At 49.4% G+C, this 19171-nt stretch overlaps 1 protein-coding gene across 2 annotated transcripts in view; it reads left to right on the forward strand.

Moving 5' to 3' along the window:
• The first annotated feature begins 977 nt into the window (after window positions 1-977).
• Window positions 978-19171, forward strand: part of LOC6603567 (triple functional domain protein) — a 41369-nt gene continuing 23175 nt past the window's right edge. Inside the window, exons 1-5 of one of the 2 annotated variants that reach the window (XM_026992240.1) lie at window positions 978-1271; window positions 5136-5682; window positions 5739-7856; window positions 7917-9848; window positions 9912-10115. In XM_026992240.1, coding sequence (XP_026848041.1) covers window positions 1093-1271; window positions 5136-5682; window positions 5739-7856; window positions 7917-9848; window positions 9912-10115 — 4980 coding nt within the window. In that variant the 5' untranslated portion in view covers window positions 978-1092. Of the gene's footprint in view, window positions 1272-5135; window positions 5683-5738; window positions 7857-7916; window positions 9849-9911; window positions 10116-17344; window positions 18106-19171 lie in introns of those variants that run through there. The other variant, XM_002028513.2, reaches the window with a different exon arrangement.

The following is a 19171-nucleotide window of genomic DNA, read 5'->3' on the forward strand; positions in this document are numbered from 1 at the left end:
AATTGGTGGCAGAGATGCCAGTAGCAAGAAAAAGCAGCAGCAGCAGCAGAGGCAAAGACGCAGAACTACGGGATGATGTTGGCGATGATATAGTGATTGTGGTGCCCCTCTGTGGCTCTTGGAGTTTTTTCAGTGAATCTTTGGTGAATTTGTGGCAATTAAAATAATGGGGTGTCCCCCTGCCCCTGCCCAATGCCCACTAGATGTTGCAATTGGCTGGAGTATGTATTTTGCGCGCCGCATTCGCCACTCGGGAGATTTGTTTGGTTCTTTCTCTTTCTCACTCCCCCTTTTCCCTAATACGCGCCTGTGTGTGCGTGTGTGTGTGTGTTTGTGTCTTTTTCCCACTCCCCCATTCATGCGTGTGTGTTCTTGTATCTCTTTCCCACTCCCCCCACCCATTCGCGTGTGTTTAAAAATAAGAACAAGAGCAGGAGTATATGTGTATGTGTATGTGTGTGTGGGTTTGTGTTTTTTTTTTTTCAAGTTTTTATGTTTTTATGCGGCTATCGCGTGACGGCGTCACTTGATTTATGACATTTAACATATTCCTCCGCACCCCTTATGGCACCCCTCGCCTTTTATCTCTGTCTCTCTCTCGCTATCTATCTCCTTCTGTGCTGCAAAAGAAGAGGGGTTGGGTAAAACTCCCCCCGCAAATGAATTTACAAATGAAATGTGCAACACACACACACACTCACTCACATTCGCTCTTTCGTTTCTTCTTTCATTCCACTGCTCCTCCTCCCACTCGCATTACGAATAACAATCCAAAAAGAGTGACCATGAAAATGCCAGCGAGAAATTTTCAAAAATCAATGAGCACAAGTGAAATACAAGCAACAACAACAAAATCATTCAACAAAAAAGTGAAGCATCAACCATCAACCATCAACAACAACAACAACAAAGCGAAACGCGCAGAAATAACCGCAATAAAAAAATAATCAAAAAAATAGTAATATTAATAATAATAATAATAGCGTTTAAGTGAAATCCGCTGCTGGCTGGCTGGCTGAAGAAAACCGTTATGCTGCACTGCCTCCCACAGCTGGGCCGCAGCTAGAGCTAGTGGACACTCGGACGAACATCATGGATGGACAGCGGGCCCGCGATCTGCTAACGCTGCTCCAGGAGCGTGTCGTCTTCCTCACGGGCGGCAGGGACAGGCGTGGCGGTCCACTGCTCTGCTTCCCCGCAACGCCGCGTCGCGACCGCCTCAAGCCGGAGGATCTGCGACGGCTGCTCAGCTACCTAATCAGCATACCCAGGTGAGTGTGTCCGCCAGCGCCCGCTCTCTCTCTCTGTCTTTCTCACTCTCTCCTCTGCCTCCTGTTCCTCTTCTGATAATCTGCTTTTGCTGCTCCTAATCCTCCATTCAGTCTTTTATGGTGCTATTCTTCCTATTCCATGCTCTCTTTCCCTTCTTATACCCGCTACTCTAAATGAGTATAGGGGTATATTAGGGGTATATTGTGGTGTGTAACGTCCAGAAGGTAGCGTTTCCGACCCCATAAAGTATATATATTCTTGATCAGCCGATTGAGCCTGGTCCGTCCTTATGAGCGCCTAGTGCTCAAAGACTATAAGAGCTAGAGCAACCAAATTTGGTATCCACACTCCTGTAATATCGAATCTGCACAAGTGTATTCCAAAAGTAACGCCGCCCGACGACACGCTGCGTCTCACTCGCACACTGTTTTTATCGCCATCTGCCGGGGGAGAGCCACACTGACCGAGTATCGGGTATAAATGTAGAGTTGCGGTCGCAGCACCAGCTCACCACGTTCCCCCTCGTTTTGTTTACTTTGCTCTTTTCTATAGGGTGATCTTTCTCCCTCTCTCTCTCTCTTTTGTGGTGCTGCTCCTCTACCGCTGATCTTTTTTGTGGTCATCCTCCTCTGCTACTCCATTTTCTGATGTGCTACTCCCATCTCTGCCAATGCCTCTCTTCTCGTTTTCCCCTCTTTGTGGTACGATACCCCTCACAATGGCCGCTCATTGTGTCAGCTGACGTCGTCGTCGTCGTCGTCGCTGCCGCTGCACGCTATGCTTCGTTTGCAATTTCGGCTGACGTCGCGACATCTTCTTGCACCCGCACTCTTGCCAAGGGGTGGGTGAGAGGGGGGGCTGGGAAGGGTCGGGGTCCCAGGGGCAACAGCTGCTGCAGCTGCAGTGCCACATTCCACTTGATTTTCCTGTTATAGTCGCCTCGCTGCACCAGCAGTCGCATATTTTATGACTCATCACGGCATACGACGACGCACATTGTTCTTGGCTCTTGGCTCTCGCGTTCTGCATCGGCTGCTGCTGCTTCTGCTGCTGCTGGCAATTGGCTGACATTGAATGGAGCCGCACATAAAGGGGCACAAGAGAGTGCAAAAAAGTCATAAAAGTAAAGATTATAAAAATAAAACTAGAAAAGAGCAAAAGACTCGCGACGAGAGCAACAAAAGTTGCATAAATCTGTGCGACAAAGAAAGCAATAATCAAAGAAGAAGAATCAGCACACACACACACAGTCATATGTAAACCGGGGACCGGCTCTGCCGAAGAGCCGTGGAATGCCAAGAAGCTTTCCGCTCGAAAGTATATTAATGGTGAGGTGAGGCACTCCCAGCGAGCGTGCTCTTGGGCAGCGAAAGAGAGTGACATCTCGAAGAGTGGAAGCACACCTTAACCCACAAAAAAAAAACAAACCAGCAAACAACCAAATGAGCGCTGGAGAAGGAGAGCGGGTAAAGAATGAGAGAAAGGGTAATCGAACGGCAGTAGCCGAAAGAGTGCCAGCAGGGTTCCCACCTTGCACCAAATGAACTCCCGACCTGATGTACCGTCTTTCGCTGGAATGCAGGGTATCCCGGAGAGGTAGCCATCGGAGGAGATGGCAAAAAACTCCGAATGATAATCAGGCAGCACTGCCCTCTGCCTCTGCCGCTGCTGCTCCCGCTGACGATGATGGCGACCCCAGATTGCGACACACGCCGACAAGCAGCAGCAGCAGCAGAAGCAGGGAGAGGAAGAAGCAAAAAACAGTTGTAGCAGCAAAATACATGCCCCAATCATTGAAACGATACGTAGAGATATTTTTCAACAAATTTTCAAATTGAAGCGCTAACAAGCTTCGCTAGCCGTGAATCACACCTCGCACGGCGAGTCTCCTCCGTCGGTTCCCACGCTGGCATCGTCTTCTCTGAAACCCCCCAACCCCCACCCCCATCGCTCCTCTAAAGGCTGCCCTCCTCTTATCGGTCGAGTAAAAAGTCACAAGCATTGTCCCACTTATTATTACTTATCACTTATTATTACGGTGTCGGACCCGCCCTCCTCAGGTTTTGTGCTGATAAGAAAATCGACCAAAGACGGCAAGCAAGCGGGAGGCGGAGGCTCTCCCTCTCCCACTCCCCCTGCGGCAGTCGGTCTGTGCCTCCAATGTGCGCTTTATCTTTAGCTTCCAGACCGCCTCCTCCCCCTCCCCCTCCCCCCGCACAGCAGTTTTTGCTTTGTTCTTCTTTTTTGGTACCCCTTGAAGATGGAGATATGCCCTTTCCTTGGATCGTCTATCTGCCAATTATAAGTTAAATTCCATTTTGTAGGGTATCAAACGCTTCGCCAAGCGCTTGAAACCTTCCTGACTTCTTTTTTGTTTTGTTTTGCTTTCCTCCTCGTTCTTGCTTGCATTTTTGTTTATTTGCTTTGGCGTGAAACACTTTTTGTTTATTCCTCCTCTCTCTCTCTCTGTCCTTCTTCGCCGTGGTCCCTGGGAGTCATGAAGGAAGGGGGGGGCCGCCTTTGTCTCCCCCATCTTCTGACTCGTTGTCGGCCAATTTTGTGCTGCTTCGCGTACGTCAATGCAAATTCTGTGAAACGGCTCTGCCCCTCCTCCATCCCCTCCGACATCCATGGATCAGAGGGTTCTCTCAGCATTTTAGACACGTACAGCCGCTGGACTTACTTTTTGGGGGCTCCCTCTGTCCTGCTCTGCCATTCCCCTCCCGCACATCAGATTTATGGGTTAAATAAACGATTTTTGATTAGTGCGACGCGACGCGACACAAGACGTGTCTTTGTTTTCGTATTTTAAAATTTTAAATGCGGGCGACATTCCCTTACTCTCTCGCTGGCTGTTTTTGTTCCCCCCTCCGCCCCCCCAAAAAAGTGAACAATTTCGATTTTTAATAGCCTTCCTTCGAATAAACATAAATCGTTTTATCGGTCCGTTCTCTGAGGTTTTATTAGTCATCAAAAGAGTTGCTTGTTGTCCACAGAAGAGGAACAGAACCCGAACAGAACCCTCCCATGGAATACACAAATTTCCAGATTTCCAGACTCGATAAGAACTTCAAGGGGGGAGGGGAGGGGCGGTAGAACTCTTAAAGTTCTCAAAAGCCAACATTTGATTTGGTTTGTGGTTCTTTGAGCTCTTCCCACCATTTCCCAGAGACATTTCCTTCCGTATGTGGCGTGACACTACCTCCCCCACCCCCTCCCCCTCTCTCTACCCCGTCGTGGAAAGTGGCGTGGAGAGACGCCTCTTCACTTTCGCATTGTTTTGTGTGGCAACACAGAGAGGTAAACCCCTAGAAATGCCCAACCGCACGACAAGCACGAGAATGATTCGTGGTTGAAAGAAACCCCAAAGAACCCCCAAGAACCGGCAACAATCAGGCCAAGAAATAGCGGCAATAGAAGAATGAAAATGGTAGAGGAGCAACATCAAAGAACATCAATGAAAGAGAGAAAGAAATATTTATAGTTAATGGCGCGATTAAAATTCAAATGGAATGCAAATCAGAGCAAAAGAACGAACGGGGGAACAGCGGAACAGGTGGGCAGGGGGTGGGGTGTGGTGTGGTGGGCTGTAGATCGGTGTCAAAGCTTATAGAAATCGAACTGTGAAGACCATACAAAGAAATGCTGTCATAATTTATGCAAAGAACGTAAACAGACCAATGAACCATCAAGCCACAGAGACAGACAAAGGGAGAGACAAAGAGAGAGAAAGAGAGAGAGAGAGAGAGAGACTCTACTGCACTCTCACTCACGTATTTAGGCTTCTCTCTTTGCTCTTTTCGCTCTCCTGTATCTAAAAACGCACCTTTCACTCAGCACTCTCCACTCTCTCCAATCCACAGCGATGCGGCCAAGAATCTCGGCTTCACAGTCATCATTGATATGCGAGGGAATGGCAACTGTTCGACGAATGTGAAGACCATACTGAAGGTCCTGCAGGAGCACTTCAGCGCGAACATCCATAACGTGGTGATCATCAAACCGGACAACTTCTGGCAGAAGCAGCGTGCCTCCATATCGTCGCATAAATACAAATTCGAGACGACAACGATATCGATTGAGGCGCTCAACAAAATCGCCGAGGGCCATCAGCTCACTGGGGACTTCGAGGGGCAGCAGCTGTACGATCATCAGCAGTGGACGGATGCCCGTTTGGCCATTGAGGATTTCTTCTGGCAGGCGGGGGACATGGCCGATCGCATTGATGATCTACAGGAGGATCTCAATCGGAATGATTTCGCAGAGGATGTGGCATTGGCGCGGCATGCCATCGATCATCACAACGAGATGAAGAAGAAGATCACGAAGCTGCCAATCGAGGATCTGGATATGCAGGGCAAGAAGCTGCTGGCAAAGATCAATGCGACAGGCCAGGGCTCGGGGTCGCAGGTGAGTCTCTCTCTCTCTCTCTCTATCTTCATTGACTAATCTGTGTGCTCTTTTAGCCGCCTGGTGGCTCCGCCTCCGACACGGCCAGCCTTGATTCGGGCACCTCGTCCGCGGGACAGCAGCAACAGGGAGGCGGAGGGGGACAACAGACCGCCGCACGGGGAGTAAGCACCAATCCGGACATGTCGGCGGCCATCAATAAGGCACTGCGACAGATCGACCTCATACACACGGGCCAGGAGCGACTCCTGATGCTGTGGCAGCACAAGAAAGTGAAGCTCGATCAGTGCTTCCAGTGGCGCCTGTTCGAGCAGGACTGCGAGAAGATGTTCGACTGGATCCTGCACAATCGGGATGTCTTCCAGATGAGCTACGTGGAGATTGGCCAGAACTATTCGATGGCCAAGTCCCTCCAAGACGAGCATCAGAAGTTCGCTGTGGCTTCAATGAATGTCTCGGTAAACATCGATCGCATCCTGGCGGTGGCGGCACGGCTCATCGAGAGCCAGCATTATGCGGCACAGCACATCAAGACACTGGCCCAACGCTTGGACAGGACATGGAAGGACTTTGCCGCCGGCCTGGACGAGCGCACGGCCGTGCTGCAGCTGAGCGTGCTCTTCCACCACAAGGCCGAGCAGTACTGCAACAGTGTGGCAAGCTGGGCGGCCGCCTGTCAGGCCTCCCAGCCGTTGCCCTCGGACATCCAGAGCCTGGAGACGGCCATACGCACGCATCAGTCGCTGTACGAGGCCATGTGCCAGGCGTACACCGAAGTCCACTCGACCTCCAAGAAGCTGCTCTACCAGTTGGATCATCTCGTCCAAGTGTGCAACCAGCCGCCGCCCCCGGGGGTGCCGGATCATCGAAAGAACAGCAGCTTCAACAAATATGAAAGGCAGAACCCGGCGGCCGACTACAGCGAGGGTGCCAGCCATGTGCTGGCCGTGATACACCAAATATTGGGGCACCATCGCACCCTGGAGGCCAAGTGGCACCAAGAGCGGATCCGCCTCCACCAGACGCTCGCCCTGCGCCTCTTCCAGGAGGACGTGAAGCAGGTGCTCGACTGGCTGAAGAATCACGGCGAAGTTTTCCTCCGCAAGAACACGGGCATCGGCAGGAACTTCCACAAGGCGCGCGTCTACCAGACGTCGCACGACAACTTCGAGAACGTGGCCCAGAACACCTACAGCAATGCCCAGAAGCTGCTCTCGGCGGCAGAGGAGCTGGCGCTCAGCGGAGAGGCCGATCCCATTGACATCTATTCGGTGGCCAGGGAGCTGGAGCAGCAGGTGGGAAGCTTTGCGGAGCGAGTGGAGCAGCGAAGGAGGCGCCTGGAGATGGCCGTGCACTTCTACACGCACGAGAAGGAGGTGACGGCATGGATCGACAAGCTGCGGACGTTCGTGAGTGCGGACGAGACGCGGCTGTCGCAGGAGGACCTCGAGGGCATCGAACGGATCCTGCAGCAGTACCAGCGGGAGCATAAGGAGAGCACCGTCAACCTCTGCATGACCACAATTGCCCAGGGCGAGGCTCTGCTCCAGGAAATGCGCGCCCTCGACTATGTGGACAACACGGGGTCCATTGCGGCCCTAGAGGCCACGCTGGAGAAGCTCAGCAAACAGAAAGTGGAGCTGGAGGAGCTCTGGTCCGCTCGCAACTTCCGTGCCGATCTCATACTCCGTTTGCGATACTTTGAGCGCGATGCCATGGAGCTGTCCTCGCAGCTGGAGGTCTGGTCCGAGGAGCTGCAGCATGCGGATCTGTCGCGGGACTACCAGAAGGCCGAGCAGCTCATTCGGATGCACAACGAATCGGTGACGGACATACAGAACTCCACCTACGAGATCCTGCAGCAGGGACAAGACCTGCTGCAGATGTTCGAGAACGCGGGCTTCATTTCCATGGCCGATGCCACGCACACGGCCCAGGCACGCATCGAATACCTGCTGGACTTCCTGCGCGAGCGGGAGATCGATCTGGAGGAGCTCTCAGAGGCGAAGCGCGCCAAGCTGGAGCAGGCCGTGCAGCTGTGTCAGTTCCAGAACGATGCGAATCAAGTAATCTCATGGATACGCAATGGCGAGGCCATGCTGGTGGCCAGCTTTGTGACCCCCAACAGTTTCCAGGAGGCGGACCAGCTGCGCCAGGGACACGAACAGTTTCAGGTTTCTTCAGAGTGCATTCCCATGTCGTTTCCCATATTCTAATCCTCACTCTGTTTGCAGATTGCCATTGAGAAGACGCACACGTCGGCCGTGCAGGTCAAGTATCGAGCGGATGCCCTGATCAATGCGAATCACTATGATCCCCAGTCGATCCGAGAGATCAGCGACGATGTCACCAAGAAATGGCAACAGCTCGTGACGTACGCCGAGGAGCGGCACAAGCTGGTGACGGCCTCCCTCAACTTTTACAAAACAGCCGGGCAGGTGTGCTCCGTGCTGGACAGCCTGGAGCGGGAGTACAAGCGAGTGGATGACTGGTGCGGCGGCGGCGGCAGCAGCGACAAGGCCCAAACGATTGTCCAGCTCATCTCCAAGCACCAGGAGCAAAAGGAGGCGTTCCTCAAGGCCTGCACCCTGGCCCGACGCACCGCAGAGACATTCCTGAAGTACGCGAATCGCTCGCAGCAGTACTACCAGTACAAGGGAAACTGTGAGGCGCACGTGAAGAGCAAACTGGACCAGCTGCTCACGCAGGAGAACCAAGTGCTGGACTTCTGGACGCTGCGCAAGAAGTCGCTCGATCAGTGCCAGCAGTTCGTGCTGTTCGAGCGGAGTGCCAAGCAGGCCATCGAATGGATACACAACACGGGCGAGGCATACCTCTCCTCCCGCACGAATCTCGTGGGCATTACCAAGGAGGAGACGGAGGGTCTGCTCAAAGAACACAACGAATTCCGGAGCACCGCCAAGGAGACTCGCGAGCGGGTCAAGATGCTCATCCAACTGGCGGACAGTCTCGTGGAGAAGGGCCATGCCCATGCCGCAGACATCAAGCAGTGGGTGGCCTCGGTGGACCAGCGGTACAAGGACTTCAGCAATCGCATGGACAGCTACTGCGAGCAGCTGGAAAAGTCCCTGGGCATGTCCCAGCAGCAGCTGCTTCTGGATTCCTCCGATGCCAACATCTCCATATGCTCCTCCTCGGGCATTAGCAGCGGCGGAGGGAGTGGCGGCAGTGGCAGCAGTGGCGATCGCCACTCGGACCCCACGCTGGAGGCCAAGCTGAACTCCTCCTCGAACTCGGTGGCCAGCAAAGAGATCAACGAAGAGAAGCGCAAGAGTGCGCGACGAAAAGAGTTCATTATGGCCGAGCTGATGCAAACGGAGAGGGCGTACGTGAACGATCTTGCCACATGCATCAAGTGCTTCCTGGAGGAGTTCCGCGGGGGCCGCAATGTACCGCCTGCCTTGGTGGGCCAAGAGGATGTGATTTTCGGCAACATCCGCGAGCTCCATCATTTCCACCAGAAGATTTTCCTACGGGAACTCGAAAAATACGAAACAATGCCCGAGGATGTGGGCCATTGCTTCGTCACATGGGCCTCCAAATTCGACATGTACGTCCATTATTGCAAGAACAAACCGACGTCCAACAATCTCCTGGTGCAGCATGCGGGCAACTATTTTGAGGAGCTGCAGCGGCGCCTCGAAGTGGAGCATCCACTGCCCGCGTACCTCATCAAGCCCGTGCAGCGCATCACCAAATACCAGCTGCTGCTCAAGGATCTGCTCTCCTGCTGCGAGGAGAGCCACGGCGAGATCAAGGAGGGTCTCGAGGTAATGCTCAACGTCCCCAAAAAGGCCAACGATGCCATGCATCTGTCACTGCTCGAAAACTGCGATGTTTCCGTGGATAAGCTCGGAGAAGTGGTCCTGCAGGATGCCTTCCAGGCATGGGACACCAAGCAGATCATCCGGAAGGGGCGCGACCGAAGGGTATTCCTCTTCGAGCTGTATCTGGTGTTTGCCAAGGAAGTGAAGGAGTCCAGCGTGGTCAAGTATCAGTTCAAGAGCAAACTTATGACCACGGACATGGGCATCACGGAGCACATCGAAGGCGATGAAGCAAAGTTTGCCGTGTGGACAGGAAGATCGCCCATGCTATCCGATTGCAGGATTGTCCTCAAGGCCAACAGCCTGGAGACCAAGCAGGTAAAAGTAGCATCCATTTAATAGTCTGAGCTTGAGGCTTAATTGATATTTCTTTTGTTTTAGATTTGGGTTAAGAAACTGCGTGAGGTCATGCAGGAAACCTGCTTCTCTGGCACTTCACTGACGCTACCAAAGTCCCCTGCCAAGCATTCGGGCTCCTCGCAGCGATCCTCCAGGGATCTTGATGAACAGCTCACGGAGAACGATCACGATCGCTGTTCTTTGGCCAGTTTTGGCTCGGGCAATACCACAGATAGTGATAATAAGGTGAGTCCATATGTTTATACTGCATTTTGAGGGCTTGTATGATTAAGGAACACCTTTTCTCCCAGTATTCTCCGGTTTCGCTGTAAGATTCCAAATATTGGGGTTTCTTTTCAATAAAATCCCCACATGAAATCATTCCTATACTCTTCTTCGAACCTTTTCAGCATTTTCTTAGATAAGATTTAAATATTCAATGAAAATCATTCTGTTCCCAGTATTCCTTGGGAAAATATTTGATCATAATGTGGCTTCTGTTGCCACAATTATCCTGGGGTGAGCTTTTACAAAAACGATTTTGTTCCTATCTCGAATGAAAGTCCATCTGTTCCCATTCTGTATCTTCAGTACTCCCTGTACTGCTTTTAATACACTAATATAGGCACTGTACCCGCTCTATTACAACAAAAACAAAAAACAATCTCATAAGACTCGAATCGAGCCGCAAATAGTCTCCTCCCGCACCCTGTATGTATTCCCTTTTGGATTTCTCCCGTCTCATTTATTTTGTTTTTGCATTCTCGGCCATTCTCTTGGGCAAAACGGCAGTCGAAGCCGTCGTACGGTGAGGCTTTGTCAGATCTGTTCCCAGTATTTCCAGTATTCCTGTTGCAAACTGGAAAGCTCTGTAGTCCTACCTCACATGAAAGTTGTTCCATTTCTCTGGTACCCATACGATGCGTGCTTTAAGCACTCGCTGGAAAGCTTCTTAGCTGTGGTCCTACCTCACATGGAATTGGCTTACACCCTCTCCTATCCGCTCTCTGTGGTGGTGGTGGGGGGTCGTCTGCTGCTGCCATTGGCCAGCATCTGGAACTAGTTTCTCGGCAGCAGTTGGACTCGGTTCGGCTCTCGGGTCGGGTCCTGTGCATCATGTTTAAAATTCATAGCATGGCTTAATGAGATTTCTCCTCCACTCCACTTCAATCCGCTCCGCTCCGCTCCTCTGTGGCTGCTGCTGCTGCGTGCCCCAATGCGTAGCTCCAGCAACGCGCGACAACTCTAGTCTGTCGGTGTGTCCTTTCGCCACCTTTTCATCCCTAACCTATATCCCTCACGACTCTCTATCTATCTGCGAGTATGTGCTGGATTATATATGACTGCTTTTAGCGTTTCGTTACATTTCGCTTAATGTAAATTTTATGTGACACTTCTTTATAGTTAGGAGGTCCTTCAGTCCTTCTGTCCTTTTGTCCCGTCCGTCTGGGGATTCCTCGCGCATCAGATTTCGTCGTCTGAGTCGCGCGGCTTATGCGAGGTTTTTATGACCGAAATAACAGTTTGTCTTATGTACCGTGCCGCACAACACGAAACTTAACGGTGGAACGGTGGAACGGGGTCATGGATTAAAGGCACTTTTTTTATTACACTAATATGGCTTTTCTCATGGATTTTCCACAACTTTTTTTGCTTTTTTTTCGTGTGCTTTTCCAATGTTTTCTTTGTTTGTTTTAATTTGATATTCTATAAAATGCGAGTATTTTTCATTAATTAAATGGTTTAAGCGCCTCTATTTCAAAAAGAGGCTTTCGTCCGGCAGATGAGAGCAAAGGAGAGCTTTCTCTCTAGCTGAAAGCTCTGTCTACAAGTGAAAGCTCTCTCGAAACTACAGCTAATGGCAATTGGCTTGCTCGCTCGCTCGCTCTCGCTCTCTCCCTGCTGCTGCTGCTGCTGCTGCTGCTCTCCCACTTTTGGGCCACCCATTTTGTGGGCAGAATTGGGCATGGGTGGAGGCGGCCGGCCGCCCATGGGTTAAGACATTTCTCGTTGCGAATGTGCGTACACTTCGTGTAGAGATTCGCGATTCGCGACTCGCATGGCTCGTCTCGTTCGTGTGTTCGTTTGTTCGTGTGTTCGTGTGTCCGTGTGTGTGCTCGTGTGTGCTTTTTCCCGCGGAGGACGCAGTTGCTCCAGTTGCTTCGCGGAGTTTAAGCCAAAAGGTTCGTCGGTTCGTGTCGGGGGTGCCGCATCTCGCGTCGGTTTCTGCTCTGCTGTGTGTGTCTTCTGCTCTTAACCTTCGCCTCTGCCGCCTGCCTGCAGATGCGCGACGCCGCCCGGCAGCAGCACCAGCACCAGCAGCAGCAGCAGCACCTTGCCTCCATCTACGACTACTACTCCATCTTTTGAGCCAGAGCCCGTTGCATCTTCCAACACTCGTCTCTGGTCTCTTTTACGGATTGCACCTTTCGTTCGCCTTTCGCCTTTTGCCTTTTGATTTCTGGTGATTGCCGCGCGTCGCGTTACAAGTCTAGTTTTTCTTTTTTTTTTTTGAAGTGAAAGGAAATCTGCAACAGCAACATCTATACACAGCTATAGCCCCCCATTTTTTGTATGAGGAATTTCTCTATCTCTATCTTTTCAAAGTGCAAAGTTATTTGAAAATCGCCAAAAGCAATCAGTCGATAAGGCGGCCAACACCGAGATATCACTCAATAGAACTTCAAGAGCCGAAACCTCCCTTTCTTGGGCATTTGTTATCGCGAAAAGTGATCCCGCTTTAGAAAGCGATCGATGCCATCAGCTGTTGAACAACACGAAAACAAAAACAAAAACAAATTGAATAATTGAAAAATGCAAAGCCCCGTGAAAACATGTAATTGTTAATGACAATTTCGTAGCCTAAACAAAAACAATTGTAGATTACATAAATGAGTGTCGCGGCGCGAGAGGGTGGGGGGGAAGGGTGCCTTAAACTGTAAACAAAAGATATGATGGCTTATATAAATATCCACGAAAATGAAATGCACGAAATGTGAATATAAATATGATAAAAAGCTGTTCGCGTTGCCGCCGCTTCTGCTTCTGTTGCCAAAAACTGTAGTTCTCTGTAGAAAATGGGTGAATGAAACCAGCTAAAAACAGAAGCACAGAAATCGGAATAAAAGACAGGGATAGAGAAGAGAGAAGAGAGAGGAGTGAAGAGTGGGGAAAACCCTTTTTTGAGAGGGACAGGGAAAGGAATAGAATGAAAATGAGTTGAAGAGGAAAATGTCTACAGCAGCCTCGGGGCCAACGGGCACGGGGCACCCACTAAACAGCCACGGCCACTGCCACTGCCACTGCCACTGCCACATGCCTTTGACCTTTTTCACGCCTTTAGCTACTTGAGTAGCAGTTTCATTTGGCGAACGAACGAGCATCAGAGCAGACAGACAGACCCCTAGAGCATCGGAGCAAAAAAAACACCAGAACTGAACTGCGATCGCAATTTGAGCCCAGCTTCTCTGTGTGTGTGTGTGTGGGAGGTATCTGTGTGTATGTATTTCTGTGCGATGGAGAGTGTATGCTTTCAGAAACAGAATGGCTGCGATTTTGATTAAGATATCCCACATTTTATCCTTCCTGTAGGCGGGCCTTCGTCTGTGGCACACACTCCTTCGACTCTATGCTTGTGACAGTTCTATCTTCCCTTTTTCGTTATACTTTATAGACTACAAAATCCTTTAAACAGGATTCTACGCGTCGGAATGCTATCAGTTGCTGATTCTGCTGAAATCCTATATATGCTTTTCTTCGAATGAGTTACAGACTCTTCGTAGAATAAATATTCATTTCACACTGGCAATCTATTGCCTCCCCCCAATCCCTGTAGAGTGCCCCATAGCTATAGCTTTTTCTAGCTTTTTTCCCCTCTTTTGATTCTTGATTTGTTCTGGTTTTGGATTGTATTACCCTTCTGTAGCATATGACACCCATTTGTATGCCTCTTTTGCTCTTGGGTTGGCAATTTTTGGTTCCATTAGACATGCCTTTCTACAAAGATTCCCCTTTGGTTGGCCCTACCTTCCACTCCTATTCCATAGCTCCCTGAAGAGTGTGTTTTCCTGTGGTATACGCTAACCGAAGATAACCCACATTTCCGATTCCGATTCCGATTCCGTACCCTTTTTTCCTGAATTCCCCCATTTTAATATTTCAACGCGATATTGTGTGTGTGTGTGTGTGTGTGTGTGTGCTGTGTGTGTGTGGTGCCTCGCTTGTGGCTTTTGTGGTTTCTATAGCGATTGTGGCAGGAGGGTGGGGCACGGGACACACATGACATGTTTTGGTCATTATAATTATCGAGTCGATGCGATGCAATGCATTGCAATTTAATTTGAGTGCCAGCTGTCGTGCTCTGCCCAAAGAGAGGTCCCCCCATCCCCATCCCCCATCCCCCAACAATGCATCGACACTGTCGAAAGAAAATACTTTCTCAGGGCTCTCTAGCCGTGCCCCGTTTTCTAATCCAATTTCCCCAACAGAAAGCAATTAAAATCCGAATAACAAAACACTGCCACTGGAAACCGCTTTGTTAGTCTTTGCTAAACCGCAAAACTAAACCCAGCAAAAACAAAAAAGAAACAAAAAAAAAAAAAATGAAAAGTTTCCCCGGAAAAACTGGGGAACAAACATTTTCCGAAAGAGAAGCTTTTCCTCTGTCTGCCAATCAGAAAGCATGGAAAAGTTTTTAAGCTGATTTTTCGAAAAAAAACCAAACCCGATCGGGGGCTGAAGCTGAAGCTGAAGCTGGGGCTTTGGGTATTAAATTAATTTAGTTTGAAATCTAAGGATGCGATGCCTCACATCCTGCCCCTGCCACTGGCCCGTGCCCCAGCCCCTGCCTCCCTTTTGTGTGCTGTGTGTGCATTCATTTGCAAAGAATTGAATTTAGTTTTCGGTTTCTGAGTGAATGAAACGATGAAAAGTATTACAGAGAAAGAGAGACAGAGTGTTCCCAGCGGATGTCCGTCCAGTGGAGCCACAAAATGTCAACGAAAGCCGCCTCTCTGCTCCCAGCTACACGACACGCCACAAAAGACGGCAAAAAGGAAAAACTTTCTAAAGCCATTGCCACACACACACACACACACACACACACAAACAGAAAAAGTAAAAAGAAAACAAGAAAAACCAGAGGCTGAAACACAGAGAGAATCCCAATCCCAATCCCAATCGCAATCGCAATACCAATCCCAAAGCCCATTGCCTGCTGATGGTTTTGCCACTTAGCAAACAGCTGCTGCGGCTGCTGCCACCAAACGGTAAATGGTGGAAAACCAATGCAAATTTCCTCGAACATATGCAAATTTTCACGCCGCAACAACCGAAGCAGAATATACCCTACCAGGTTTTCTTTTACTCAAGGCAACCAATGTTTTCCAGTCTCTCTGGGAGAGACAGAAAGTTGCCAAAAAAGAGTACTCTCACTTCGTAGATCCCTGGCCGAAAGAGTGTTTGGAAATCTTTTGATTGTTTGCTGTTTTGGTGTCTAAAGAAACACACACACGCGACTCATAATTGCTCTCGTGGCCCACAGAAGAGAGAGAGAGCGAGCGAAGATCTTTTTCGGTTCAAACACCAAGTGGCAGAGGCAGAGGCAAAGGCGGCGGCGGTGGCGGTGGCAATGGCAATGGCGCACCTGCCACACAGAAACACACGCGCGCTGCCCGAGCGCCACCAAAGTGTAAAAATAACAAATATATATTCCCCATTTCCCTATTTCCTATTCCAATTCCTTACATATATACATACGTATGTACATCGTATATCGTATCGCATCTAGAAGGTAAACGAGTAGTTTTCACGGGGTAAACAAACGTGCGATTTTTGAGGCTAAGAAACCCAAAGAAACACACAGAAAAAAGATCTTGTTGGCAGGCGGTTGGCTTTTTATCTATGAAAATTAAATAAATAAATAACACAAAAAAAAAATCATAACCAAATGCTGAAATCAAAACAGAAACAAACAGATGGGAGGAAAAGCAGAGCTAAAAAAAAAAGAAAAAAAAACCATTCAAAAGAGTGGGAGGAAAAAGCCAAAGACTGGCAGCAGAACAAACGAAAGACCGGCGGGGCACTTGTCTCGGTGCATGAATGTGAATGACAAGGGAATGACAGAGAAGGGTTCTTTCCGCTCTGTCGGCCCGCCGGACTGGAGATTTCCACTTCACTAGAGGATCATTCCGTCTAGAGTGCAAGTACTCTCAATTAAGACTCAATTAACTTGAAGATTTTCATCAACCACAAGCTGTAGATAGTCTTAAAGATGGATGTTATCCATATAAACTGTGGTTAATATATAGTCTTTCAATGAACGAATTATGAAACGGAAAATTTCAATGTTTTATTGATTTTTATTCAAAAATTATACAGATTTTCTCTGTTGAAGGTTGATATATATGTATTTTCATCGATTTATATCAAATGTTTGCCAAAAAAATATGTATCCCATTTGAAGCTGTTGAACTTTTGTTGTTATTTTCATTGAAAACTATAAATTTGCAGCCCAAAAATACTTGTTTTTTTTTGCGATAGAATGTTCTATCCAAATTCTACTAGATCTGTTCTAGTCGGATATCTTTAGATTTTAGGGGATTTAATTTCCCTGATTTTTCAAGCATTTAGTTCTAGAATTTAAGGATGTGCAGCAGCACCCATCGGTCTGGAAAATGTCAAAAGTAAAGAAAATAAGGTTCAATGGCACTTTTTCCATAGAAACAGAACAACAGACGTGTCATGCGTCATGCAGCAGTGCCCCTCAGTTTGTTGGAGATTTTCTGCCTGGGATTCTGGAATGATTAGGGATCAAGGTTCAAGATTCATTCTCTAGCATTAACAGAAAATGTCCGCACGCCATGGGTTCAAAGAGCCAACTGAAATCATGAAAAAGGATATTTCCTTACGGGAAATCAAAGTGGGAAAACTCTCTCGGCGGAAAGCCCGGGCACTTTATTCCGTAAACGGTACATTGATTGAATAAAAGAGAGAAATTCAGGGAAATGCTGGGAAATGTTGGGAAATGCAGGGGCCTCTCCTCTTTCTGTCGCCTCGAAAATTGATCATCCGCCGCGTTGCACTAATTGAAAGTCAAAGGCAGGACAGGGCGTAAAACCGAGACCACAGTTTCAGTGGCTGTCAGTGGCATAGCCGTCTCTGTGTGTGTGTGTGTGTGTGTGTGTGTGTACGTGCGTGTGTACCCGAGCGCGTGTGTGTATCTATCTGTGTGTGTGTGTGTGTAAAATCCAATCAACAACACACACACACACACACAGATACCAAGAACAACAAAAATAAAGCGAAAAAGGGATAAAATAAAAATAAAACATTGTGTGTCTCTAGGAGAACTTTTTATCGATTTTGAGGCGGAACAAAAGCCCCCAAAATTTCTGTGTTTTAAAAATATAAAAAAAGAAATAAAAAAAAAAAAAAAAAGAAGTCCTGCCACATACAACCCACCCACCCGCAGCAGCCCCACCATCCCCACGTTTAAAAGCGACTGTGATTTTGAAGGAAAAATGAAAATGAAAGCCGAATAGAGACAGAGTACAGTGAGAGAGAAAGAGAGAGTGCTAGAGTGCCAAAGAGAGAGAGAAAAACAATCATGAAGAGTGTCAAGAAATTCCTAAATGAGCGGATGAACAGCGTGGACTCGGCAGATGGTGGCGGAGGCGGAAGCGGAGTCGGAGTCGGAGGCGCCACCGTGGCCCAAAAGAAGACATCGCTGGATCGCTTGAAGTACGGTGAACCAGGAGGAGCAGGTGGTGGTGGCAGCCTCGACAGGGATTCAGCGGTGATCAAGGGATATGTGTCGCTGCCGAACACTCCTTTGCCGCTGAGTGCACCCATCGCCGTGGGAGATCCCTCGCCTTCACCCTCGCTGGCGGACTCGGCACAGAACACGCCGCTGTGTACGTTGCAAGAGGATGACGCCACATCGCCACCGCCAGCAGGAGCTGGAGGAGGTGCCTCCTCCCAGAAGCAAGTGGAGCATTCACCCTTTACGTTTCCATCGGTGGCGGCTCCAGCCTCAGCATCGGCTCCGGCTGCATCTCCAGTTGCAGGCCCAGCTGCAGCTGCAGTTCCTGTCCAGCGGAAGAGTCGCCGCAAGATCTCGCTGCCTTGGTTCCGGCAGTCGAGTGTCAGCAGCCACGGAGTCCTGGCGCGTCAGCACACCATCGATACGCCCAGCTCCTTTCGGTTCTTCCGGCAGCCCAGCAGCAGCGGCTTTAAGGTACCTTCTAGAATGTTAAGAAAAGAGATACGATAAAAAGGGATTCGGGATGCGGGATGCGGGATTTGTGGTGCCCCAATCGAAGGATTGACGGGCGACAGGCGACAAGCGTCAGTGCGGCGTGGCACTAAATATTAATGCCACAAGAACGGCCATCGATTGCCTTGACCTTATCGGAAAACTTTTGTGGTGCCCAGCTAATCTTTTATTTAGCTGTGGCTTGCAGAAAGGTCACCCCTCCCCGCCCGCTCTGGCCCTGCGGTATGTGGCACGCACACACAAATCATGCGACAGGAATGGAATAGCGACCGTTCGCCGTTCGTTCAAATCAATGCCATTCCTCATTGCTCATTCCTCGATAAGTGGCGGTGTGGTGTGTGCGTGCGGCTTGACCTGTGATTAATGTTGATGCCACGTAGGAGTCGCCTCTGCGCCTCAGATCTGCGGAGGAGGCTGCCGCGGGTGCCGCTCTTCGGTTCTCTTAGTTATGCTAATGGAAACAATAACTTTGAATGGCTGCCAGTGCCAGTGGCAGTGGCAGGACTCGTATCTGTATCTAAATTTAGCCAAAGGACCCAGCAGGGAGCCGGCAGCTATAGATATCAGAAATCTACTTAGCCATGCAGCAGCCAACTGATGTCCCTCTGTCGTCACCGAAGGACTCTCTGGCATTACATTTTGTTTGTTTCATTTTTTTTGTGGGGGCGGGGGCAGCAGGGACAGGGTCTCGCATTTATTTTGATTAGTTCAGAAGGATGTCCCCCTACACTGCAGGCGGCGGGGGGACTGTAAACTGGTTGTTGACCCACGAAGCAGTCGACAGACAGCAGACACTAGAGAGGACATCGTTTAATAAGCAGCCCATTAATCATACGCCGTGTTGCTGTGTGGCAAGCGCTAATTTATTTGCCATTGTCAGTGCTTCAATTACTCTCTCCCTCCCTCTCTCTCTGTGTGTGTGCCACAACTAGTTTCAACATCATCACATAATGTATTTATCACATCATCAGAGAATGTGTAAGCCTTATCCTCCTCCTCCTCATCATCATCATCATCATCATTGTGT

Source organism: Drosophila persimilis, unplaced genomic scaffold (assembly GCF_003286085.1).
Source record: "Drosophila persimilis strain 14011-0111.01,24,50 unplaced genomic scaffold, DperRS2 tig00000715-arrow-arrow-pilon, whole genome shotgun sequence".
NCBI lineage: Eukaryota > Metazoa > Arthropoda > Insecta > Diptera > Drosophilidae > Drosophila > Drosophila persimilis.